The sequence below is a fragment of the Suricata suricatta genome, chromosome 12 (assembly GCF_006229205.1).
Source record: "Suricata suricatta isolate VVHF042 chromosome 12, meerkat_22Aug2017_6uvM2_HiC, whole genome shotgun sequence".
Lineage (NCBI taxonomy): Eukaryota > Metazoa > Chordata > Mammalia > Carnivora > Herpestidae > Suricata > Suricata suricatta.
This window is the reverse complement of record NC_043711.1, coordinates 12,216,369-12,242,797: the sequence shown is the minus strand read 5'-3', so window position 1 is coordinate 12,242,797 and position 26,429 is coordinate 12,216,369. Positions and strand designations below refer to the sequence as shown.

The 26,429-nt window shown below is 48.5% G+C and overlaps 2 protein-coding genes across 7 annotated transcripts in view; one reads left to right on the top strand and one right to left on the bottom strand.

Moving 5' to 3' along the window:
- Positions 1-15,786, bottom strand: part of C12H19orf44 (chromosome 12 C19orf44 homolog) — a 19,542-nt gene extending 3,756 nt beyond the window's left edge. For 4 of the 5 annotated variants that reach the window (XM_029915912.1, XM_029915914.1, XM_029915915.1 and 1 more), the window contains exons 1-7: positions 15,679-15,786; positions 14,166-14,362; positions 9,085-9,823; positions 6,842-7,157; positions 3,549-3,622; positions 1,887-2,301; positions 486-581 (exon numbers count right to left, since the gene is read on the bottom strand). In XM_029915912.1, coding sequence (XP_029771772.1) covers positions 486-581; positions 1,887-2,301; positions 3,549-3,622; positions 6,842-7,157; positions 9,085-9,822 — 1,639 coding nt within the window. In that variant the 5' untranslated portion in view covers position 9,823; positions 14,166-14,362; positions 15,679-15,786. Of the gene's footprint in view, positions 1-485; positions 582-1,886; positions 2,302-3,548; positions 3,623-6,841; positions 7,158-9,084; positions 9,824-14,165; positions 14,363-15,162; positions 15,331-15,678 lie in introns of those variants that run through there. The other variant, XM_029915913.1, reaches the window with a different exon arrangement.
- Positions 15,652-26,429, top strand: part of CALR3 (calreticulin 3) — a 23,528-nt gene continuing 12,750 nt past the window's right edge. The window contains exons 1-4 of one of the 2 annotated variants that reach the window (XM_029915917.1): positions 15,652-15,843; positions 16,383-16,484; positions 18,647-18,850; positions 25,929-26,023. In XM_029915917.1, coding sequence (XP_029771777.1) covers positions 15,690-15,843; positions 16,383-16,484; positions 18,647-18,850; positions 25,929-26,023 — 555 coding nt within the window. In that variant the 5' untranslated portion in view covers positions 15,652-15,689. Of the gene's footprint in view, positions 15,844-15,941; positions 16,111-16,382; positions 16,485-18,646; positions 18,851-25,928; positions 26,024-26,429 lie in introns of those variants that run through there. The other variant, XM_029915918.1, reaches the window with a different exon arrangement.

Below are 26,429 nucleotides of genomic sequence, written 5' to 3'. Positions count from 1 at the left end.
CCCTACGGCAGCTGTTGTGGGGGAGGGAAGCCTTCCCCTGCCCCAGGCCAGACCCCACAACACCCCGAGGCTCCGAAAGGAGTCCAGGCCTGCGGCCACGGGGCTGCCCCCCACTCAGTTCCAGCTGAGTGTCTGCAGGCGAAAAACTACTGTGTATTCTGGACGCGAGGGTTCAGAGGGGAAAACACAAAATAAAAGCAGCCCAGTTGGGGTGGGGGGCTTAGAGGTGTGTTATGCGTAATGTTCCTGTTTTATCTGACACGGGTGTCCTTTGGCAAGACAGACTCACAGACAGTCTGTCCTCAGGGGTCCTAGGAACCGGGGCAGTTGCCTGTGACCATCTCACCAACAGACTCCCCAAACCCACTAAGCACAAACAAACCCAACAAACACTAACGTGGGGCACCACGCCTCCAGGGCGGGCGCCAATCTGCAGCTAAGATGCGTCCACGCCACCGCAAGGACCCACTGAGCTGGACTGTTACCTTCTATGGAGTCCGCGCTGACGACGTGACTGGCAATGGGCACGGGGTCCACATAGGCACCTCCCAGGGCTGGCCCGATGGCCGCCAAGCTGGCCCCTGTCCCAGAGACAAGGGGGGAGGGGCTGAGTGAGCAGGATTCGGAACAACGACTTTCATCCATGGATGAAATCTGTTCTTTCCTCTTCCAAACCGGATGGCCACCTTCTTGCCTTGTGAGCCTCTTTTAAAATTTCTCCAAACCCGCCTCCATCTTTCTGGTGGCTTCTCCTGGCACAAGTCTGTTGAGCTGCGCTCACCGCAGTCACGGTGGCTGGTGACTGTGGCCTCGTGCCCTCCTCACCTCCTGCCCTCCAGCCATGGGGCCTCACGCAGGCTTCGGAATGTTCCCTGGACCCTAGTAAGTCACCCTGGGTGACTTCCTGCTGTTTGCCTCTTTCAGTAACGGGCCTAGTCTAGGAAACGGCATCAGCTAGGTCTCACCAAAGGGCTCTTTAAATGGCAAAATAACACAGAAATGCACACATTTGTCCACAACAGGCTATGTTGTCAGGCAGAGGGAAGACGTGGAGAGGAACACAGAGGTTTCTAGTGGTCTGACTTGGCACAGCTGACTGGCTTTCCTCCCCGAGAAAGGAGAAAATGGTCGTGACCTACCCCAGGGTGCCACCCAGGCTGACGCATGGCGGAGGCCCCCCCCCAATCAAAACGAATACAGCAGGTGACGCTACACGCCCCCGTGCAGTCCAGGGATACTCTGTGGGTATCCATCTAGACGAGAAAACAGAGCAGGGGAATGTTTAAAAGAAAAGGACCTTTCCATCCGGAAGGGCTACGGCTGAGGCGGGACACAAGACAGGCGTCTGGAAAGGCACACCGGCCATGAAGAGAAACGTCCCCCGCACGGCAGAAGAGAGTCCACCACGACGCACCACGCTGGGACCCCCAAGCCACCTGAGGACTCGCTGTCCCCGAAGATGGTGTCATTCTCAGTGCTGTCCCCGGGCTCACACTGGGCGCCACCAACATTTGGGGCAGGGCCATTTCCGGGCGGGCCAGCCTGGGCACCACAGGGCGCAGAGCAGCACCCTCCCTCCACCCGCTCACGATGGCTCACACTGGCTCCAACCTCATGGAGGTCCCCTGGGCACAGGCTCGCCGAGAGCCACCGCCTAGCCCTCGATTCTGAGACCTTTCTGGAGGTTTTAGAGCTGGGAGGCCATGGGAGACACGCAGGGCGGCTGGCCCTTATCTCAGGAAGAGGAAACGGGGCACTGAGGCCCCCCAACCGGCCAATCGTGACAGCCCACACCCCCAGACCCTGAAGGACGCTCTGAAGGCATTCCAAGGATGCCCGAGACCCCCTGAGAGCCAGTGCCTCCCCCCTGCGGCCCGCATGCTTACCCTCTGCCGACTGGTAGGTGAAGGCAGGCTCGAGGGTCTGCACAGCCATCTCCTTCATGACGACTCTTGTGACGTCCCTGACCTGCTTCTTCCAAGGCTCGAGCATTGATGGCGAAAGGTCTGCCTTGGGGCTTGCAGAGAGTTCTGACAGAGTGTCCAGCGTCCTGTCGGGAGACTCGGAAAGGGCTCTTGACTCGGATGATGTCGAATCCGGGGACTGTTCAAAATCTTCCGAGTAGGCCGGGCTCACTGTGCTGGCCGTGGGCTCCTGGGACATTGGCCTTGGGCTGGAAGCACCCTCAGGCCCGGCGGAGGAAGGTGCCGGCTCGCTCAGGCACTCGGACACCTCGCTTTCAGTGGGGGGGCCCCCTGCCTGGGGACTTGGGCTGGATGCCCTTTCCCGCTGGCTTTCTTTCTAAACGAAGGGAGACAGAGGTAACTGGAAAGTGGCTCTGAATGATCAACTGGCCCAAAGTACCACCACATTAGAATGGAGTCAGGGTACCTGGGGCGGGGGGAGGGTCCACTGTGGTCCTTCAGGGACTCTGGGGCCCGCCCAGTAAGGTGAGCAACATTCTTGAAATGCTTTGGGGCTCCTGTATTTTAACTGATGGTGTGAGCATGTGCAGGGGGCACGGGGTTGAAACCTGCTACAGTGGGGGCGCCTGGGGGGCTCAGTCGGTTAAGCGTCCGATGTCAGCTCAGGTCATGATCTCACGGTTCGTGGGTTCAAGCCCCGCGTCGGGCTCTGTGCTGACAGCTCAGAGCCTGGAGCCTGCTTCAAATTCTGTGTCTCTCTCTCTCTGACTCTCCCCTGCTCACACTGTCTCTCTGTCTCTCAAAAATAAATAAAAAGCATAAAAAAATCTATCATCACTATCATGTATTATTAAAGCAGTGTGAGTGGCTCCACAGGAAGGGGGTTACTAATATGGCAAGAACCACAACGGGCGCACGATGACGGGCACAGGTCAGTGTGGTGTTGTCATGGGGCAATCTGAGCGGGACCTGTTTTTTTTTTTTTAAGTTTATTTATTTATTTTGAGAGAAAGAGACAGCACGAGTGGGGGAGGGGCAGAGAGAGAGAGAGGGACGGAATCCCAAGCCGGCTCCACACTGTCAGCACAGAGCCCCACACGGGGCTCAGAATCATGAAACCGTGAGATCACAGCCTGAGCCAAGATCAAAAGTTGGATGTTTAACTGACTGAGCCACCCAGGCACTCTGGTTTATTTTTTTAAAGTAATCTCTATACCCAATGTGGGGCCTGAACCCACGGCCCCAGGATCAGGAGGCGCACGCTCAGCCGACTGAGCCAGCCAGGCGTCCCGAAGTGGGGCCTGCTTTCCTCACCTGCGCGTTAAGCTCTGTCCCGTTTTCACTAAGGCAGGACCTCGCACCTGGGGCCCTCTTGACATTTGAAGCCTCAACATTCCCTGCGGTGGGGGCCGTCCTGTCCGTTGCAGACACCGAGCAGCATCCCTGGCCACTACCCACCAGACGCCAGTAGCACTTTCCACCCCAGTCACCAAAACCGAGTGTCCCGAGACCTGCCTAGTGTCCCCTGGGGGTGAGGCCAAGAGCCACGGGCCTAACGGAAGCACAGCGCTGGCGAGCCTCTCCCCGTAACCTTCTGTGAGAAATGAAGTTGGCTCTACTTACTTCCTGTTCCGAGTCGGAGTCCTCACTGACCGCTGGAGCCAGATCATCGAGGGATAAAAGATTGATTCGAAAATCTGTAATTAAAAATGCAACATGACAACCTTTACTCATTTATTTGCCACACAGTGTTTACTGTTACATCTTAGGCACTGGGCTGAGTGCTAAGAATAGAAACAGAAGATTCTATACGCAGACTGTATCACAACTACCCAGCTGTGTCCTTATGGTGCAAAACCTGCCACAGACCATGTGTAAACAAATGGATATGGCTGGGTTCCAATAAAACTTTATTTAGGGGCACCTGGGCGGCTCAGTCGGTTAAGCGTCCAAATCTTGATTTCGCCTCAGGTCACGATCTCGAGGTTCATGAGTTCAAGCCCCTGCATCAGGCTCGCCACTGTTAGTGTAGAGCCCCCTTTGCCCTTTAGACCCTCTGCTCCCCCCGCTGCCCCTGCCCCCCAAATAAGCATTTTAAATGTTTTTAATGTTTACTTATTTTTGATAAAGTGAGGCAGACAGACTGTGGGGAAGGGGCAGAGAGAGAGGGAGGCACAGAATCGGAATCAGACTCCAGGCTCTGAGCTGTCAGCACAGAGCCTGACGCGGGGTCCAACTTACCACAAGATCATGACCCGAGCCAAAGTTGGACACTTAACTGACTCAGCCAATCAGGTGCCCCAATAAATAAACATTTAAAAAACACCTTTACTTATAAAAACAGACACTGGGCCAGATGAGTAGATGACAGCAATGCAGCGAAGGATGTGTGGTACCAAGTGTGCCCAAGGTATGGGGGTGGGGCATGGGGACGACTCAGGCAGACAGAAGACTAGACCCAAAGTCCCTTAAGTTCCCATTTAAAGCAAGTTCAGTGCGCAGGAGCCCAAGGTGAACGAGCATTCAGCATATGCCAACCGGCTAGCTGCCAGTGCCGAAACATGTGGGTGCGGGAGACCTGGGAGTCTAGAACCCTCTGTGGAGGTCTGGTGCTCCAAACACATTTCTGGGGGCCCAACAGATGAGCCCACTCGTCGAGGTGGATGGGCATGGGACATCAGCCAACATTGGCAGCGGCTCTATTTTGCAGTTTGGTTCAGGCCCTGAAACACTGGCCGGGGGCAGGGGTAAGGGTGAGAGACAGAGACAGACACAGAGAGAGAGAGAGAAGGTTGGCAGGAAGGGGCAGGAGTGGGGCCCTCTGGGCAGCAGGCACACAGCTGGGGGAAGAGGGGAGAGGGGGAGAGAGGGAGAGGGGTCCACACCACATGTCCCTGCACCTGCCCATCCCCCTCATCCCCCCTCATCCTGGGGGCTCACGCCTCCTCCAAGCTCTCTGCTTCTGTCACTGCCATTCACGTGGCAGGCAGGTCCAAAGACACATTCCTGGACAAAGCCTCTGAACTGAAAGACGTCCTGGCTGGCCAGAGCAAAGGCTCGAGGGGGGAATTCTGGACTGAGCGCTTGGGAACATCACTGTCCCATCGGCCACTAGCAAGCACGCAGGCGCCTCCTGTGGCGGAGGGCCAGCTGAGGGGCTTCAAGCGCACTACCTCACTTCTGTGGCTCTGCCCCCACTTCACAGATGAGGAGACTGAGGCGCAGAGCACCCGGGACCAGTAAGAGGCAGGGCCAGGACGCCAGCTACTCAGTCCCCAAACTCGGAATGTGCTCACCACTCCCGGCTGCCTCCCTCCCTCGACGCTACATCTGGACAGGGGAGGGCGGGGGCTGGCCACCGGGAGAGGGCCCTCCAGGCCAGCAGCGAGGACAGAGGGGCAGCCGGGACCGGCAGTGTGGACAAAGGGAGGAAGCTGGGTCCGTCGCCCGCCCCAGCAGCCTCCACCCACCGTCCCATCCACACGATGAGGGCGGTCACGTGGGGCCAGGGGAGCAAGGCCACCCGCTCACCAGACTCTCGGGCCCAAGGATCAGAGCCCCTGCTAGGGAGGGGCCCCGTGACACTCCACCTGCGGACGGCAGCCGCCGAGGGAGCTCGCAGGGGTGTGGCACGTGCGCAGCCAGGAGCGCGCCCGCCGTGTTCTCCGACCCTAACGAGGGCACCGGCCACACTTCTCCCCAAACCCCACCCCGACAGTGCTTCCCCTGCTGACCTCCTGGGGCATTAACACCCACGTTAGTCTGTGATGGGGCTCAGGACACACGACCCCAAATACAGCACCTCGGCACACTGGAGATTCAGCCGGAAGGAGCGTGAGAAACGGCTGCGCTGCAAGCATTCTCTGCCCTTCTCCCTGGACGCAGGTCGTGAGGCCTCTGCCCCAAGGAGAGGAGCGTGCCGTTTCCAAGATGGAGGGACCCCCAGAGGGACCGCACACCTCCCCAAGTTTGCCCCCCTTTACCACCCTTAGCTCGTTTCCTTTGGTCCAATCATGCTTTTCCAAGACTTTCTGCTCCTCATCAAGCCTGGCATAAAAACGCTCTTACATGCCTAACGGGTTTGTTTTTTTTTTAGGTCTTGTTTCCTATGAAGGCTTGTGTGTCCCATAAAGCTTGTGTTGAATATCATTTAACAACTATTCGGTAACTGTATGCTTTTCTCTCAACCTGTTGCAGAGCCTCAGCCAGGAACGTAGAAGGGCAGCAGGAGAAAGCAATTCTTTCATCCCCTACCACTGAGTCACGAGCTCCGGGGCACCCAGCGCACAGGGGGCCGGGCTTGCGTTGGCCTGTTTGCTGCCATCTTCCTGCCAACACAACCCTCGGCACGTGGCACTGCCCAGCAGGCCCTTAGGACACAGTTTAGGGAGGCCTGCCTGCGTGGCTCAGTCAGTTGTGTGTCCGGCTTCGGCTCAGGTCATGATCTCACGGTTCGTGGGTTCAGGCCCCGTGTCGGACTCTGTGCTGACAGCTGAGTCTGGAGCCTGCTTCAGATTGTGTGTGTGTGTGTCTCTCTCTTTGACCCTCTCCTGCTCGCACTGTCTCTCTCTGTCTCTCAGAAATAAATAAAAGACGTAAAAATAAATAAATAAAAAGAAAAAAGGAAAGGAGGTAATGTCCTCTATCACCAAAAGAATTCTGTCGTACGTGGCTCTAGGATTTTCTTTGGGCTATTGCTCTGTCATTGGTCAGGGTGACTGGATGAAGACATTAAAGACAGGACAAAAGCCTGACTTGGCCCCTCCACCAGGAAAGGAGACCCGGAAATAGGGTGGGTGGTGTGACCCACGCACTCCCCACGGCAGTACCCAGGGACCTCTCCCCACCAGGGACCCTCCAGGTGGTCTCGCCCTTCCTGCCCGGCGGGGACAGGTGGGCACAGGGCCACGGGTTACCGTTCAGACTGTCGTCGGCAGCTTCTGAGGGTGACTCATCGCAAGGCTCAGGCTCACTCCTTCCGGGGGAGGAGCGTTTGCCATGTGGCGTCAGGGAGGCTGACGATGAGAGGGTGCCAGGGCTGGGCAGCGACGGCATGCGGGCGGCCGTGTCCCCTGAAGCGCGAGGCTGTGGGGGGCGAGCTGCTGAGCGCGCGCTGCGAAGGGTCCCATCTGCTGGCTGTGAGGCTGGCGGACGCGACGGCCGGAATGGCTCTGGGCTGGGACGCTCCCCACGGGGCCGTGAAAGGGTCCTCGGTTGAGTAGGGATCTGATCCTACTTTGGCGGAAATAAATGAAACTGATTATCAAACAGGTGACAAGGAAGTCCTTATCACTGAATAATGCGGCCAGAGCAGGGCATGAGGCCAAGGACTGGTGACCAAATAGTTCTCTCTCTGGGCCCCTTTCTTTCTCTCCGCTCATCTCTGGAAGTCAAGGTACAACATTTATATTTTTTTATTTTTTTAACATTTTTAAATTTATTATTGAGAGACAGAGAAAGACAGCATGAACAGGGGAGGGTCAGAGAGACAAAGAGACAGAATCCAAAGCAGACTCCAGGCTCTGAGCTAGCTGTCAGCACAGAGCCCGACATGGGCTTGAACCCACAAACCGTGAGATCATAACCTGAGCCGAAGCCAGATGCTCAACCGATTGAGCCACCCAGGTGCCCCAAGGTACAACATTTAGACAAGATAATACTGGGACCAGAAATACTTCACAAATAATCAGAACTATCACTTGGCTTTCAAACAAATTTGGCTAATTACACTTTTTCTAAATTAAGGCCCCTGAATGCATATCTAGGATAGCCCAGACCTGCAGCAGAATCAAAATAAATAGGCAGATTTCTCCCCTTAAAATGCAGCCTTCCCATCACTTTCTACCCACTAAGATGGCTCGAATAACAAGTGTGCGCTCTGACAGCCAGTGCCGCAGAAGACTGGATCCAGTGTGGGGAAACTGGAACCTTCGCGCACTGCTGGCGGGAATGCAAAATGGCGCGGCTGCTTTGGAAACCTGAGGCTCTGCTTCAGGAAGTTACACACAGAATCATTAGAGGACCCAGGAATTCCATGGGTAGGGATCGCCCCAAAATTGAAAACAGAGACTCAAACAGATACGTGTACACAAATGGTCATAACAGCACTATTCACAAAGAGCCAAAGGGTGGAAAACACCCAAGTGCCCATCAGCGGACGGTGGATACGTAGGACGCAGTATAGTCACACGATGGAATATTACTCAGCCATAAGAAGGAGGGAAGCAGACGCACGTGACAGTGTGGCTGCGCCTGGAAAACACTATGCTCAGGAAAAGCAGCCAGGCACACAAGGCCACATACTGGCCGATTCCGTGTATAGGAAACGTCGGGAACAGGCAAATCCACAGAGCCGAAGCTGATTAGTAACTGCAGGTGCTGGAGGGGCGGGAAAACAGAAGGACTATTTAACGGGTACGGGGGCTCCTCCGGGGCTGATGAAAACGTGCTGGAATTAAGAGGTGGTACACTTGCGCGGCATCATGGATGGGCTGAATGGCACTGAATTGCTTGTTTTAAAAATGCTAATGTTAGGGACGCCTGGGTGGCTCAGTCGGTGAAGCGTCTCTCGGTTTCAGCTCAGGTTGTGATCTCTCGGTTTGTGGGCTAGAGCCCTGAGCTGGGCTCCGTGCTGACAGAAATAGAAATAAAAATGTGAATTGCAGGTTATGTGAATGTCATCTCCGTTTTGAAAACCAGAAACACAGCTGTCCCGAGTTCCCTGTGTGGCACCGCTGACAAGCAGGTATGGCTCACTGCCGGTCATCAGTCACGCAAAGAGCTGACCTGCACGCTGTGCACGTTTCCTCCAGATACTGTGACATCCGCCACCCGTCACCTACACGGCAGGCCCAAAGCAGGTGGCCGAGAGTGGCTGGAGCCCAGCAACTCCCTGTCAAATCCCTTCCTCAGGTAGCATATGGGTGACACATGCAGGGGTGCCTGGGGGGCTCAGGGGGTTAAGCATCTGACTTCGGCTCAGGTCATGATCTCATAGTTCGTGAGTTCGAGCCCCACATTGGGCTCTGTGCTGACCGCTCGGAGCCTGGAGCCTGCTCGGATTCTGTGTCTCCCTCTGTCCCTCCCCTGCTCATGTGTGCTTGCTCACTCTCTCTCGAAAATAAATAGAAAGAAAAAAAAAGAATACATGCAAACATACCGAGAATAGTTTTGTTCGTTCTTTCTCACTGATTTTGGAGCTGATGAAACGCTGATTTGTGTAGGTTTCTTTCTGTCTAGAAGATTCTATCCAGCTTCCTAGCAACTCTTTCATTTCCTCCTCATCACTGTCTGGAGAACCTAGTTTTCTGGCAGGTTTTTTCTCTTGGAGTGTTTGAAAACTCCTCTCTTTTCCAGAATGTGCTTCAGGGAATTGATTTTCAATGGGTGGTCCCCTCTTCTTTAGAAACCGACTGACCTTCCCACTCGGTGCGTAGCCCTCGGCCATGGGCATTTCACGGGCTTGCTGCTGGCTCTCGTCTGGGCTGCGTGAAGAAAGTTCCACTGTGCTCCCGGGAAGACTGTCCTCGGAGGTCTTCAGGTCAGATTCCATGTCAGACGGGTCCCTCTGTGCCTTCCGATTCATGATCTTGGTTTCCAGCTGGGCCAGCTTTGTGAGTGCAGCGCTGGCCCTGAGCTGCGAGGCGGTGGTCAGGGGTCTGCCTGAGGACGGCCTGCGCCCACCCCCCACAACAGGAGTCTCTTTCAGGAGGGAGTGTTTTACACCCACAGTTTGGTTTCCTTTGAGAAATCTGCTGTGACCGGGTGCTATTTTGGTAAGACTTCTACTGATTTTCAAGTTTCTGATTTCTTCCATTTTTGAATCTTCTAAGGAAATATCACTAAAATCACCAAAAATATTGTGCATGGAATGGCCGGTTCTTCTTATGGAAGCCATTCTAGGGGATGCGGAAAGAAAACATAGAGTAAGAAATACCTGATGTTCATGCCAGGCATTCAAATCTCTCAATGCCTCCCATTTTATTATTTTTTTAAGTTGATTTATTTTTGAGAGAGACATACACAGTGAGCAGAGGAGGGTCAGAGACAGAGAGGGAGAGAGAGTCCCAAGCAGGCTTCACAAGGTCAGCATGGAGCCCGATGTGGGGCTCGAACTCCCAAACCGTGAGACTGTAACCTGAGCCGAAACCAAGAGTCAGACGCTTAACTGACTGAGCCACCCAGTTGCCCCTCAATGCCTCCCATTTTACTTTTTTTTTAACATTTATTTATTTTTGAGAGACAGAATATGAGCAGAGAGGGAGATACAGAATCTGAAGCAGGCTTCAGGCTCCGAGCTGTCAGTACAGAGCCAGACAAGGGGCTCGAACTCACCAACCGCGAGATCATGACCTGAGCCCATGTCAGCCGCTTAGCCGACTGAGCCACCCAGGCGCCCCAATGCCTCCCATTTTAAAGGTCAAATCTCTGTGCTGTCTGGCTAAAGCCTTCCCTTCAAGCCACACAATGACAATGAAAATGCCAATGCCCAGCACCACTGGCTGAATCACTGTTCAATGCCAGGTCTTTGTTTAATCTGCTTAAATCCAAGTTAGTTAACATAGAGCATTGGTTTCGGTAGAACTTGGTAATTCATCACTTCCACAGAACACCCCGTACTCTTCACCACAAGTGCCCTTCTTAATCCCCGTCCCCCAACTAGCCCATCTGCCCACCCACCTCCCCTCCAGAGAACCTATTTGTTCTCGGTATTTAAGGGTCTCTTATGGTTGGGGTGCCTGGCTGGCTCAGCCGCTTAAGCGTCTGACTTTGGCTCTGGTCATGATCTCACGGTTCGTGGGTTCGAGCCCCACGTTGGGCTCTGTGCTGACAGTTCAGAAACTGGAGCCTCTTTCAGATTCTGGGTCTCCCTTTCTCTCTCTGCCCCTCCCTTGCTCATGCTCTGTCTCTCTCTGCCTCTCAATAATATATAAAAACATTAAAAAAATTTTTTTTAAAGTCTCTTATGGTTTGCCTAATGCCAGGTCTTAAATGAAACAGGCTGCAGGTCAGATAGAAGAGCCAGCGCTGCTCAGGCTCCAAGTGTCCCCGGCACTCTGCTCAGGGCTGTGTTCTCTGTTCTAATCCTCGCGCAACCCTGAGACAGTTAGTGTTCCCCCCCCCACCTCCCCTTTTACAGAGGAGGAGAAAGAAATAAAAGCACCTGAAGGATAGGTCACCGGTTAAGGTTACCAGTCAAGGTCCCCTGGCTGGTGGGCCACAGAGCCAAGTCCAAAGCTCAGGTCCCATGCCCAATGCCCACCTCTTCCCTACAGAGCTTCACTGCCCGGCCAGTTACACCGCCGCTACTCCACGAGTCCCACTCCCCGCCCGCTCCCCAAATCAGGGCCCTCCTTCACCCGGGTGTCCTCAGCCCGCTCACAAAGAGCTGCATAAAATCAACCTGTGTATTTAAGGATCCTCCCCCTGCCGAAAATCTTCCTTCAACTTCAAGGGTCAAAACCTCTGCCCTGGAAGGGCGGACACAGAGCGCCACCCACCAAATGTCAACCACGTGTGCGTGTACACGCTGGCGAACAGCCTTGGGGTGCGGGGGTGCATGATTTCATCACATTCTGTGTCCCCGTGCGCCCCTGGAAGTTTAAAAAGTGGCCCACTGCAAGATGTAAAAAGGTTTCAAAGAAGGGGCACCTGGGTGGCTCAGTCGGTTAAGCGGCCGACTTCAACCCAGGTCATGATCTTGCACTTCGTGGGTTCGAGCCCTGCACTGGGCTCTGTGCTGACTGCTCAGAGCCTGCTTCAGATTCTGTGTCTCCCTCTCTCTGTGCCCTTCCTGTTTGTACTCTGTCTCCCCCAAAAAAGTAAACATTAAAAAAATTTTTTTAAGTTAAAAAAAACAAAAAATAAAATAAAAAGGTTTCAAAGAAGTTTAAAGTCTTAAAAAGATGGAAAAATAGGACACGGGGGGCTGTGTGTTTGCTGCAGCCCCTTTAGTACGGAACCCAGCAACAGCAAGGAGACTGAAATGCAGAGACCCCGTCTCCGGGCCATGGCACGTCTGGGAATTTATCTCCGATTACACTCTCAAACACACACAGATGTGTACGTGCAAGGAATGTCACGGCAGCATTGTCTGTACTCCTCACACGCCTGAACCCATCCGCAGAGACCTGGAGAAATCCGCAAGACTCCATGCAGGCAAGCGAGCACTACGCAGCCGTGAAAAGAAATGAGGGGCACCTGTGTGCATAACACGTGAGGCAGAAGAGGCAAGGTGCGTGGCCGTCTCTTGTTTCCATCCTGTTTGAATCTTTTAACAAGGCCCATATGTTATTTTGTTTTTTAAAAAGATTTCAGGGGGTTCGTGGGTTCGAGCCCCGCGTCAGGCTCTGTGCTGACAGCTAGCTCACAGCCTGGAGCTTGCTTCCAGTTCTGTGTCTCCTTCTCTCTCTGCCCCTCCCCGTCTCATGCTCTGTCTCTCTCTGTATCAAAAATAAATTAAAAAAACATTATTAAAAAAAAGATTTCATTGTGAGACCAGAAAAAGCATTTTTTCTCATCCCTGTCCACCTGGAAAACAATCTTATTAGGACTGCCAGATTAAATACAGGACACCGAGTGAGGGGACTCTAAGATAAACAGTCAGGGGCGCCTGGGTGGCTCAGTCGGTTAAGTGTCCCGCTTCGGCTCAGGTCATGATCTCACAGTTCGTGGGTTCGAGCCCCGCGTCGGACTCTGTGCTGATGGCTAGCTCAGAGCCTGGAGCCTGCTTTGGATTCTGTGTCTCCTCTCCCTCTCTCTCTGACCCTCCCCTGTTCTCACTGTCTCTGTCTCTCAAAAATAAATTTAAAAACCATAAAAAAAATGTAAAAAAAAGATAAACAATCATTTTTCTTTCTTTATAAAGAGAGACAGCACAAGCAGGGCAGAGGAAGAGAATCTTTTTTAAGTTTACTTACTTATTTTGAGAGAGCCCATGTGTGATCTGGGGAGGGGCAGAGAGGGGAGAGAGAGAACCCCAAGCAGGCTCCACGTGCCCGATGAGCCCGACGTGGAGGGAGCGCGAACCCACAAGCTGTGAGATCACGACCTGAGCCAAAAACAAGAGTCCAGCACTTAACCAACTACCCACCCAGGTGCCCAGGAGAGCATCTTCAGCAGGCTCCATGCTCAGCACAGAGCCCCATGCGGGGCTCGATCTCATAACCCTGGGATCATGACCTAAGCTGAAACTGAGCGTCAGATGATCAATGGACTGAGCCACCCTGGTGCCCCAATAATTTTTAGATAGAAGTAGGACATATTTTTATACTTTAAAGTAGTGCGTTCCAAAAAGTTTCATACTAAAAAATTATTTGTTGTTCATCTGAAATTCAAATTCAACTGGATATCCCATATTTTTATTTGTAAAATCTGGCAACCCTATGTCTTATGTGCCTTTCAAAGCTGAACTCAGGGACACCGGGCTGGCTCAATCCATTAAATGTCTGATTCTTCTTTTTTTTTTTTTAATTTTTTTTAATGTTTTTATTTATTTTTGAGAGAGAGAGTGTGAGCAGGGGAGGGTCAGAGAGAGAAGGAGTCACAGGATCTGAAGACAGGCTCCAAGCTCTGAGCTAGCTGTCAGCACAGAGCCCTATGTGGGGCTCAAACCCAGGAACCATGAGATCATGACCTGAGCTGAAGTCTGATGCTTAACCGACTGAGCCCCCCAGGGGCCCCCAAGTGTCTGATTCTTGATTTCAGCTCAGGTCATGATCCCAGGTTCATGAGTTCCAGCCCAGCATTGGGCTCCGTGCTGATAATGCAGTCTGACTGGGATTCTCTCTCTCCCCATCTCTCTGCCCCTCCCCTGCGCTTGCTCCATCTCTGAAAATAAATAGATAAACTTAAAAATTTTTTTAAAGCTGACCTCAAATGTTTTGTGAAAGAAAAACATTTAACTCATCCTAAGATTCTGTCCATAGAAGAGCGAATAATTTTTCTTTGACTGTTTTTCTGTGTGGCGGGCTTGCTTGCTCATCCCCGTCTGAACCACCTGGGTACGTAGAGTGCCTGGTACAGCCAGACCACAGGGGTCGGTGAATTCAAAACCAACCACACGTGACAGAAACAGTGAAGTCCTAGCCTGTGTGACACTGGGCAAGTTACTTGACCACTCTGTGCTTCAGCTTGCCCGTCTCTAAAAAGATGATGATAACTATTCCCTCCATAGGATTCCGAGGTTCATTGTAGGACATGGAAAAAATGGCAAGATTTAGATAATGGCGTTTGAAATACCTGCATTAATGGGCTTTTCGCTGGAAGGACGAGGTAAAGACCAAGTAGGGACTTCTGGAATGTCAACAGCTACCTTTGTTGATATTTTTGTGACTGAGGCTCAGGAGATGACTCTGCCCCCGCCATTTTGTGGGCCAGAGGGAAAGCCCCACCACCAGGCCAGGTTTAACAGCATCTAGTTCTTCTGAAATGTTTCCCTGGGTTTCAAAATAAATCAGTAATGGTTAACATGGCAAAGTTGAGGTTATATCCATTTTATCGTAACGAAAATTCATATATTTTTAAAACACAATTAAAAATAAACCAATGGGTAGAAGATATGAACAGATACCTTGCTGGAAAAAAAAAACACAACAACAAAACCTACGAGCAGCCAATAAGCACATGAAAAGATATTCAACATCACTAGCCTTTAGGCAAATACAAATCAAAACCACCAGATCCCACTTCACAGCCACTAGAATGCCTACAATCAAAACTAAAGATTGGGCACCTGGGTGGCTCATTCTGCTAAGCCTCCGACTTAGGCTCAGGTCATGATCTTGTGGTTCGTGAGTTTGAGCCCCGCATCCATGGGGCTCTGTGCTGACAGCGGGGAGCCTGGAGACTGCTTCAGATTCTGTTTCCATCTCTCTCTGCCCCTCCCCTGCTCACTCTCTCTCCCTCAAAAATAAACATTAAAAATTTTTAATAAAAAAACTATAGATAATAACAAGTGATGGTGAGGATGTGAAGAAACTGGAGCCCTCATAAACTGTCACGGGGGTGGCAGAATGGTAACAGTCGCCAATTTGGGAAACAGGCTGGCAGTTCCCATGTAGCCCAAGATGACTGAAATGTTTGCAAATGTTCATAATAATTATTACCCATAGTACATGAGGTCCATCCATACAATGAAATACTACTCAGCATTTTAAATAAACACGTATACTTACAATAACATGCATGCATACATCTCGGACACAACATACTAAGGTAACGTAACCTCATACTGTACCATCGCATTCATAAGGATCATCCAGAAAAGGCAAATTTATAGTCAGAAAGCACCTCAGTGGTTGCCTGGGGCTGGGAGTGGGAGCGAGGAGGGACTGCGAAGGGCCAGGAGGGATACCCTTGGGTAGGCAGCCAGAAAAGTTCTAAAGCTGTTTCGCGGCGACGCTTGCTCCACTCGGTAAACTTACTAAAAGTAACGGAGTTGTACACTTAAAAGGGGTGGACTGTATGGTACGTAAACGCATTCTCAATAAAGTTGTTAAGGATTAAAAAAAAAAAGCCTAACTTTGAAAACACGGGCACCCCTCATCCCATTGAGCTCTTCCCCCCCGCCCAGGCCTGCAGCGACTCACTCCGGATCACCATCCCAAATGGGCCCCGACGGGAACCAGGCATGAGGCGCGAGACCGCCCTCCCGCAGCCCGACAAGCCTAGCTTCGGAACGCTCCCCATTTCCCGCAACTCCTCTCCCCAGTCCGGTCGCCAAGCCCGGCAGCAGGCTAGCCACCCCGCCAACCTCTTCCCACGATGTCCATCCGCAGAGGCAGCCGCCGCGCTCCCGCCTTGACACCCTGGCGGGATGGGACCGTTGCCCCCGGCAACTGCGCCAGGGAGGTAGAGACTACATATCCCGGCGCGCGCAGCACTCCGAGGACCAATAGGGCCTCAGGTCATAATCGCGGTGCGTCATGGGATTGGTAGTACCAGGGTGGGCCCGGCGTCCACTGCGCGGTAGGGGCCAATGGTGCCTCAGGTCACAATCGCGAGGCGTGACGTGAGTTGTAGTCCTGGGACAGCCCGGCACAACGCCGAGGCCGATGGGAGCAAAGGAGTAGTTAGAAGTGCGGCGCATCCTTCATGGTTGTGACTCCCGTTCCGCTGTGGGCAGTCTGCCTGCTGCGGGTGGCGCTGGCCACCGTCTACTTCCAAGAGGAATTTCTAGACGGAGGTGAAAAGGCGCCGTCCGTGGTGGTGGGAGAGTAGGAGCGTAAGCTCCTACATCCTTCGCTGCCCAGTGAATAGCCTGAGTCGCCATTGGCACCAGCCCATCGCGGCGGGGTCGGTGGTGGCGAAGCATCGAAGCCTCGACCCCCCCCCCCCCCCCCCCCCCCACACACACACACACACACACACACACACACACACACACACACACACACACACCCCTCCATGACTCAAATGAACAGTCTCAGTTCTAACCGGTTTCATTTCCCCCCACAGAACGCTGGAGGAACCGCTGGGTCCAGTCCACCAATGACTCCCAATTTGGGCATTTTAGACTCTCGTCGGGGAAATTTTATGGTCATAAAGAAAAGGACAAAGGTTAGTGTAGGAATGGTGAGAAAATGGAATTAAATGTCAAACACACACACCTCACCTCCATAGCAGCCTTTCACGGTAGGTGTGTCACATCCCTAACACCTCTTACAGCCGTTTCGCAGGTGGGAAAACTAAGGCTTGGATAGGGTCTGGCATTACTTTTTCTCTTAACTTTCTTTACTTGCCCAAGATTGCCCCATTGTGTACCAACTAGTGGCAGGAGTTTGGAGACCCCAGGTCATTTACCTGCAAAAGAAAAATGATCAGGGTATATGTCTCATTTTTATTTTCTGTTTAAGAAGGAAAAAAAATCGAGCTAAAAGTTACATGCTCAGGTGTATAGATCTTAGGGGGACAGAAAGATGAGTGTTTACATTTGTACAGCCTGGATCAGACAGGGACCGTTTTCAGAGCACTCCCCCCTCTTGCACTGCCCACCCCCCTCCCAAGTCAGTAGCTTCTGGTGCCAAGGATAACTTCTGTCTTCTCATTTCTGATGATCAAAGGTGGACAAACTACACACTGTTTTTTTTGCATGGCTGGTGAGACATTTTTTGATTGTTGGGGAAAAATCAAAAGGGGAATAGTAATTTATAATGTATAAAAATTATATAAAATTTACTGAAATATATGAAATGGCATGTGTCCGTAAGTAAAGTTTTAATGGAACACAGCCGTGATCATTCATTGACTTAGATTCTTGGGCTTTTTGCGTGCTGGAAAGGCAGTAAGTTGGCACAGAAACTGTATGGCCCGCAAAGTCTACAATATTTGGTCTCTGGCTTGGCAGGAAAGATTTGCCGACCCCTGATTTAGATGAAGAGTTTTCCTCTGCACCAGCCTTCCGCTCCACCTCCACCTTGACTCTGCTGCTCCGGTGCTGTCCTGTTGGCAGCTTCCGGTTTTCTGTTGCATATGCATTATTTTTTAATTTACATGTTGACCAAAAGAGATGGCCAAGATTCAGCCCATAGAATGAAAATGGAGTTAAATTAACAGATTCTTGCCTTAAGCTTGTCCAAGGATAGGGTTTCCGTTGGGTTTTTCCACATCATGTTTTTTCTTCCTCCAACACGGAATCCTGAGATTCTGCGTTTCGTTCACTCCAGCACACATCCAAGTGAGAGTACATGGGCAAGGCACTGGGGGTACTGATTAGTTTGGCCCCTTTCATTGTGATCTCCAAGGACCATCACACAGAAGCCATAGATGGAAAGATAAATAGAATTCAGTCAGCCAGAAATGGGAAGAGGCGGCAGACAGTGGGGGTGGCTGAGGAGGGAGATGAGAGAGAAGGAGGTAGGGGGTCTTGGCCTTAGGGTGGGAAGGAGGTAAAGGAGGGGAGATCCTATGAATTCTTTGAGAAAGGTGAGGGTGGAGAGAGAATGGAGGAGAGGAAAAGAGATGAGTGTGGTGGTGGGCGGTCAGTCATGAGTTCAGGCTTGGACATATCGATAGAAAATGTCAAGTGCGTTTCTGAGGGATCTCTGCATCAGCAAGTAAGGGGGCAGGAATGTGGAGCAAGGAGGACTAGATGTTTTCAATAGTATAAGGTGAGGATTTGGTACAGAGCCTGGTGACTACTGAAATGGGAGGGTGGTCATCTTGACCACCTAAACTTATAAAATATGAGATGATTCATGTGACAAAAGGGTGGTGTCTTTATAAAAAGATGACAACTGTGGGCCAGCTCATCAGTGCTGTGAAGCACTTTTTTACAGGCCGGCACACTGTTCTCCATCCATGGTTGTGTGTCCGAAGCAACTATTTTAAGAGAGGATTTAAAGAAAAGATGCAGGATGCTCTGGTTTTTGAGGAAGTTACTGCACAAGCCTTATTGTATATTTCCACCCCTTGGAGGATGAATGGAAGCAGAAATAACTTCTTATCCACTTAGATCGCCCATTTATCATCTAAAGCTGAAGTGTTTTAAGACATAAGGGCAGTATGTAGGGCAACTGAGTGTGGAAATAGATGTTTTACGGCAGGAGAGAGCCCGTTAGTGGTGTGCCCCTCACACATGATTGTAAAAACGTGTGTGAGGCCCTGGATTGATGGGAGTGGTTATTACTGGGGGCAGGGGGCAGGGCCACCATTTAATTCCCTGCAACACTGAGCGCAGGGTCCGTCTTTCCGAATCCTTCACAAGTACTTTTTGTTTAAAGGTCTGCAGACCACGCAAAATAGCCGGTTCTATGCCATCTCTGCACGTTTCAAACCGTTTAGCAATAAAGGGAAGACCCTGGTCATTCAGTACACGGTGAAGCACGAGCAGAAGATGGACTGTGGAGGGGGCTACGTTAAGGTCTTCCCGGCAGACGTGGATCAGAAGAATCTGAATGGAAAATCTCCGTACTATATTATGTTTGGTGAGTTGGGATAGCACAACACAACCGTTTCTGGTGACTTTGAACCCTTCCTTCCACTTGATAGAATTCCCCAGAGTAAGACTTTGCTGCAGTAGTAGTATTGAGTATATCCAACCAAAGGTTTTTAGTACTGGTAAGCCTAATTAATATTATAAAAAGGCAACTGTACCATCCTATTGTACTTTTGAGAGAGTTTATTCATTCAGTAGTAATGTAGTCCCAAGTATGTGGAATACACCAGGAGTCAGCAAACCTTGGCCACAGGCCACATCAGCCTACAGACTGCGTTTGTTATGCCCCATGAGATGAGAATGGGTTTTAACGTTTTTAATGATTAAAAAAATTAAAAGAAGGATAATATTTTTAAAACACATGAAGGGGCACCTGGGCGGCTCAGTCGATTGAGCGTGTAACTTCGGCTCAGGTCATGATCTCACAGTTTGTCGATTCGAGCCCCACATCGGAGTCTGTGCTGGCTGGCTGTCTGATTCTGTGTCTCCCTCTCTCTCTGCCCTTCCCCTGCTCACAATCTGTCTCTCTCTCTCTCAAAAATAACTGTTTAAATAAAGTTTTAAAAATTAAAAAAAAAATAGGAAAGCCAAAAATATTTCCTGTCTAGCCCTTGCTGACCCCCGGAACACATTAAATATGTTCTGATAACAGGAGTAATTGATGAAAATTTGTACTAGAATTGGCATGGGACCACACTGGGCCACAGGAACTAGACATAGAACTGAAGTGTGTGGGTTCGCAAAGCTTTCAGGATGAAGAGAATTCTGGGGAAATGGAATAGGAAGCACCAGGAATCCATCTCTCCACCTGGACAACAATGGAAGCAACAGAATGTGATGTAACTATTTCGGGACTCTGAAGCCTGTGGAAGGATTGCTTCTTCTCGGGGAAGAATAGGAAGGTTAATTTTGGTCCATTTCAGCTCTCAGCATCCTCCACTGAAGCCACATGGCAGACAGCTGTGCATGTGCTCCCGGAGCTGCCTACACACAGCTTGCCCCAGCCAGGGTGGGCCAGCAGGACCCTGTCCTCCCAATATCAGGGATCTGAACTCTGATTGCTGATCGCTGCTTCTGATCACAGAAGTGCCAAGAGATGAACAGTAGAGTTTTCTGTGTTACTGAAGTTAAACTGGTGTAAACACAAATTAGAGCATAACGTTAAGATGTTAAATGTAATCCCTGTGGTTCCTGCACAAAAGCAATAGCTAGAGAATATACACAAAAGGAAATTAAAATGGAATTTAAACATTTCCCTACAAAACTCAACTGAAAACAAAAGAAGGGACACCTGGGTGGCTCAGTCGGTTAAGCATCTGACTTCGGCTCAGGTCATGGTCTGTGGTTCATGAGTTTAAGCCTCGCATCGAGCTCTGTGCTGACAGCTCAGAGCCTGGACCCTGCTTCAGATTCTGTGTCTCCCCCTCTCTCTGATCTGCCCCCACTCATGCTCTTTCTCTCAAAAAAGTAAATAAACAAACAAACCATAAGAAAATAAAAAGTAAAAAAATTTTTTTTCAAAGACACAGGTGGAAAGTAAAAGAATGGGAAAAGGTATTCCAGGCAAATAGTACCCAAAAGAAAGCAGAGGTGGCTAAACTAATATCAGGTGAGATAGACTTTAAATTAAAGGTTACAAGAGACAAAGGACATTATATATCAATAAAAAGGTCACTATATCAAGAAGATATAATTATAAACATTTACATGCCTAATGAACTTTACAATATATGAAACAAAAACTGGTAGAGTTGAAGGGAGAAATAGGCATAATAAAAAGTACAGCAGAGATCAATGAAATCACGAATAGAAAGACAACAGAGGAAATCAATGAAATCCAAAGTTGATTCTCCAAAAAGATCTACAAAATTGACAAAACATTTACCTAGATGGACAAAGAAAGAAGACTCAAATTATTAAAATCAGAAATGGGATGTTACTACCAATTCTGTAGAAATAAAAAAGAATTACATAAGAGAGTGCTAAGAACAGTTGGAGACCCAACAGTTGGATAACCTTGATAAAATGGACAAATTCCTAGAAACACAAAAGCTGTCAAGACTCAATCATGAGGACATAGAAAATCCGAAGAGACTTATAAATAGTGAGTAGATCGAAGCAGTAAACCAAAATCTCCCAACAAAGCAAATCTTGAATCTGATAAATCTCATCGGTTCTACCAAACATTTAGAGAAGGACTAATTCCAATCCTTCTTAAACTTTTCACAAAAAAAAAAAAAAAAAAAAAAAAAATTGAAGAAGTGGGAACACGTACTTCCTAACTCATTCTATGAGGCTAGCATTATCCTGATACCAAACTCAGACACTACGAGAAAAGAAAACTACAGACTAATGTTCTTGTAAACATTAATGCAAAAATCCTCAACAAAATACTAGCACACAGAATTCAGCAGTGTATTAAAAGGATTATACTCCATGACCAAGTCACATTTTTTCCTTGTCTGCAAGGGTAATTTTAAGCATGAAAATCAGTCAATATTATATGCCACACTAATAGAATGGAAGGGGGGAAAAAGCACATGATCATCACAACGAATGCAGAAAAAGCATTTGACAAACTTCCAACACCCTTTCATGATAAAACAGTTGGCAAACTACAAATAGCAGGAAACTACTTCAACATAATAAAAGCCATTTATGAAAAACCTACAGCAAACATAGTGGTGAAAGAGAAAGCTTTTCCTGTAAAATGAGGAAAAAGCCAAGATACCTGCTTTCCCCACTTTTTTTTTAAGTTTGTTTATTTTGAGAGAGAAAGGGGGATAGAGAGTGCCTGAGTACAAGCAGAGGAGGGGCAGAGAGAGAGGGAGAGAGAATCCCAAGCAGGGGTTTGAACTCACAAATCATGAGATCATGACCTGAGCCAAAATCAAGAGTTGGATGCTCAACCCACTGAGTCACCCAGGTGCCCCCACTTTCACCACTTCTTTTCAACATACTACTGGAGTTCTAGCCAGAGCAATGAAGCAAGGAAAATAAATAAAAGCCAACCAAATTGGAAAGAAAGAAGTAAAATTATCTGTTTGCAGATGATATGATCTTAAATATAGAAAATCATAGAGATTGCACAAAAAAACTATTAGAATTCATGAACAAATTCAGCAAAGTAGCAGGATGCAAAGTCAACACACAAAAAAACAGCTGCATACATGAACAATCTGTGAACAATGAACAATCTGAAACGGAAGTTATAAAAATAATTCCATTTACAAGCGCATCAAAAAGAGTAAAATACTGAGGAATTAAGTGAGGAGATGAAAGATTTATACAATGATAACTACAAAATATTGCTGAAAGAAATTAAAGAAGGTATAAATAAATGGAAAGACATCCCATGTTCAAGGATTGGAAGACTTAATAGTGTTAAAATGTTAACGCTAGCCAAAGCATTCTACAGATTCTAAAAACAGTATACAGATTCAATTCAATTCCATTTAAACTTCCAATGACTTTTTTTTCTGGCAGTAATGGAAAAACCCATTTTAATATTCATGTGGAATCTCAAGGGACCCTGAATAGCCAAAACAATCTCAAAAAAGAAGAACAAAACTAGAGGACTCAAGTGTCCATCTGCAAATGAATGGATATAGGAATGTGGTATCCATACAATGGGCTATCACTCAGCTTTATAAAGGAGGGAAATTCTGATACAGGTTACAACATGGATGAACCTTAAGGACATTATTCTAAGTGAAATAAGCCAGTCACAAAAAGACAAATACCATCCAATTCCACTTATTTTATTTTAGGTCCTTAGAGTAGTCAAAATTATAGAGACAGAAAATACAATGGTGGTTGCCAAGTGCTGGAGGCAGGAGAGAATGGGGAGTTAGTGTTTAATGGATATAGAGTATGGGCGGTGGGGATGGTTGCTCAACCAGACAAATATATTTAATACCACTGAAGGACAGTTAAAAAGGGCCCGGGCAGCAAATTTTATTGTGTATTTTACCACAATTAAAAAAATAAGTGTAGGGGTGCCTGGGTGGCTCAGTCGGTTGAGCATCTGGCTTCAGCTCAGGTCATGATCTCACGTTTGTGAGTTCGATCTGTTTCAGATTCTGTGTCTCCCTCTCTCTCTGACCCTCCCCTGCTCACACTCTCTCTCTCTGTCTCTCAATTAAAAAAAAAAAAACAGGAAAAAAATTATAAAAAATAAGTGAAAAATCATTTTAAAATGTTTTAACGTTTATTTTTCAGAGAGAGTGAGAGAGACAGAGACAAAGAGCAAGCAGGGGAGGGGCAGAGAGAGAGGGAGACACGGAATCCGAAGCAGGGTCCAGACTCTGAGCTGTCAGCACAGAGCTTGACACAGGGCTCGAACCCACAAACAGATCATGACCTGAGCCAAAGTCAGACACTTAACTGACTGAACCACCCAGGCAACCCCCACAAAAAATCTTTTAAGAATGGAAATGTAGTTTTAAAGTATCTGTCTATAATTCAAATTTGGGGAATCCTTTTTTTAAACTCTTCTTTCTCCTGACATGGATATACTACAGAAGTTTTCTCTGTCCTGGTTTTTCAGTGCTTATTTTAGGTATTTATCTTTTTTAAAAAATTTTTTATGCTTTTTATTTATTTTTGAGAGACAGAGAGAGACAGTATGAGCAGGGGAAGGGCAGAGAGAGAAGGAGACCCAGAATGGGAAGCAGGCTCCAGGCTCGGAGCTGTCAGCATAGAGCCCGATGCGGGGCTCGAACCCACGAACCGTGAGATCATGACCTGAGCCGAAGGCGGATGCTTAACCGACTGAGCCACCCAGGCGCCCCTTATGTATTTATCTTTAATTTATTTATTTCAATAAATTATTATTGAATTTATTGTGATCAGCATCAGCCGTCGGACACCTGTTAGGTTATTCTCATGCTTGTATGTACAGCTGGCCATAGTGTTATAGAAGTAGAGAGAATAGATATTATTTACTGACTCTGGATATCATCCTGCCCTGTCTTGGAGGGCAAGGCGACTTCTCCAAGGCCACCACATTACATACATGCAAAGTTTCCACCAGTTGTATAGTCCCTGATGCTTGCTGTCTTCTCCATTGTGACTCCAATTTACTCCTGCATTTAAAATCTAGAATGGAGAGGGCTGCTGGATGGTTCAGTTGGTTAAGCATCCGACTTAGGCTCAGGTCATGATCCAACAGTTTGTGGTTCAAGCCCTGCGTCAGGTTCTGTGCTAAGAGCTCAGAGCCTGGAGCCTTTGGATTCTGTATCTCCCTTTCTCTCCGCCCCAACCCCACCCCCACCTCATGCTCTGTCTCTCAAGAATGAATAGACATTAAAAAAATGTTTTTAAGTAAAAGAAAATATGGAATGAAGAACATCTTTACTTCACAGAATCAGAAGCAGGCTCCAGGCTCTGAGCTAGCTGTCAGCACAGAGCCTGATGCGGGGCTTAACCCACGAATGTGAGATCTGACCTGAGCCAAAGTCGGAGGCTTAACCGACTGAGCCACCCAGAACATCTTTACTTTGATGAAAAAGGAAATTAAAAAGTCTTTGTTTAGGTTATTTTTATTCTCTTAAAACAGGATGGCAGAGATACAAATGCTGCCTTAAATTATGTTTAAAACCCTAGGAAACAGGCAACAGCTTTCATTTTGCAAATAAAGAAACTGAGACTCACAATGATTAAACTTACTTGCCCCAAATCAGATCAGCCTGGCTTTAAAGCCCAGCTGTCTACTCCATTTCTTCATAAAAATCCATTACATGCATAAATATTTTATGATTTTTCTTAATGGAAAATTTCCAGATTTCCCAGGCATGCCCAGGCATGTTCTGAAGCTTAATTTAATATTTCAAAGCATGTAGGTGCCTTAGAAATCGGAAAATTCTGACCAATTTTGAAGGGAAAATGTCATTGTTTTAATCCTGAGGTGTAGACTTTCCTACAAATAGTTCTCATACCATAGCTTTTGTTTTAAAAATTGAACGGGATTGTTTTCCAGTGACTAAAAAAAAAATTACATAAACATGCGTCCTCTGAGAACTCGGTTGGGAGGTAGACACGGTGTTCTCTGTGGGTCCCTCAAGAGGTTACTTCCAAGTTCAATGTCACATCCACTCTGGCAAATTGATAATATCCTTTAATTATGTGCAGCCTGGATCTCTCTTCATCACTGCAAGTTCTAGAAAAAAAATGTGCAGTCATCTGCTTGTGTTTACACAGGGTTTGCCTCACAGAATCCCCAGAGGCAGATGCAGCCCCGGGTCAGCGGATGTGGTGGAATTTGATTTGAGACAGAAAGACACCCAGATGGTCTAGTACATTCCTAAGGCTTAAGCTCAGTAAAGGAGCAGCAGCAGGGTAATTCCAAACATACTCGGAAGGCTTGACAAATTTTCCAGATCCCTCCTGCAAACCTTGTTTAGTATATTCAGAAAGCCTTAGTCTGAATACGTAGCTGCGTGTTGTCTTAGGACATGCCTAATGATAATAACAGATATGAGCATTGTCCTATTGCATGCTTCACATACATGAGCCCATTTCATTGGCAAAATAGCCTTGAAGTCAAGATTAACATCCCCGTTTTAGAGAACAGGACAAGGGGGTGTGGGTAACGGTGTAGCTGCAAATATGTCTTAACGCAGTGAAAAAGAGCTGGGATCAGGGCTGGCTAGTTGGGCTTCGAAGCCCTCACTCAGCCCAGGTCACCTCTTAGAGCTTCAGAGCAATGGCCCGAGCCTCAGGCAGCATGCCAAGGACGCTTCCTAGACTGTTAAGTCTCTTTCTTTTTTTTTTTTTGCAGTCAGCCAGCTTGTTTATTTGACTTTGTCGGGTAGTGTTAAGTCTCTTTCTTACTCAAATGCTGCCGTACACTTGAGTCCAAAATGGTTGCAGCGATCAGAGACGTCAGTCACCTGAACCAAGAAGGGTGCCGCTGTCCATTTCAGTGTCCCCACGACAATGTCCGATTATTCCTGTGCCTATAGACTTCCGGTGCCTCGCATATTATTTCAGAATGATTGGGGGCTTCCTGCGGTGATGCATGACAACAGGAAATTGAGAGCAGCTAATATTTATTTTTTTTGTAGGACCCGATATTTGTGGATTTGATATCAGGAAAGTTCACGTGATTTTACACTTCAAGAATCAGTATCACTCAAACAAGAAATCAATCAGGTGTAAGGTAAACACTTCTGTATTCAAATCTGTGATTGTGTTAATTTTTTTTAAATGTTTGTTTATTTATTTTGAGAGAGAGAGAGAGGAGGGAAGGGGCAGAGAGGGAGGGAGGGAGAGAGAATCCCAAGCAGGCCCCACACTGTCAGCACAGAGTTCGAGCTCACAAACTGTGAGATCATGCCCTGAGCTGAAATCCAAGAGTTGGACTGACTGAGCCACCCAGCCACTTGTGTTAACTCTTAATGATAACATAAATTTAGAGAAAATAGTTTCCATTTTAAAATATTTAACCAAGCCAGGGATGGATCTTAGCAAACACACCCCCGTGCCCCAGGTTTCCAGTTTAGCCAGCTCATTAGAGATACTTGCCTACCCCTTTGGCTTGTTTTCTGAAGTTTGTACCCATCAGG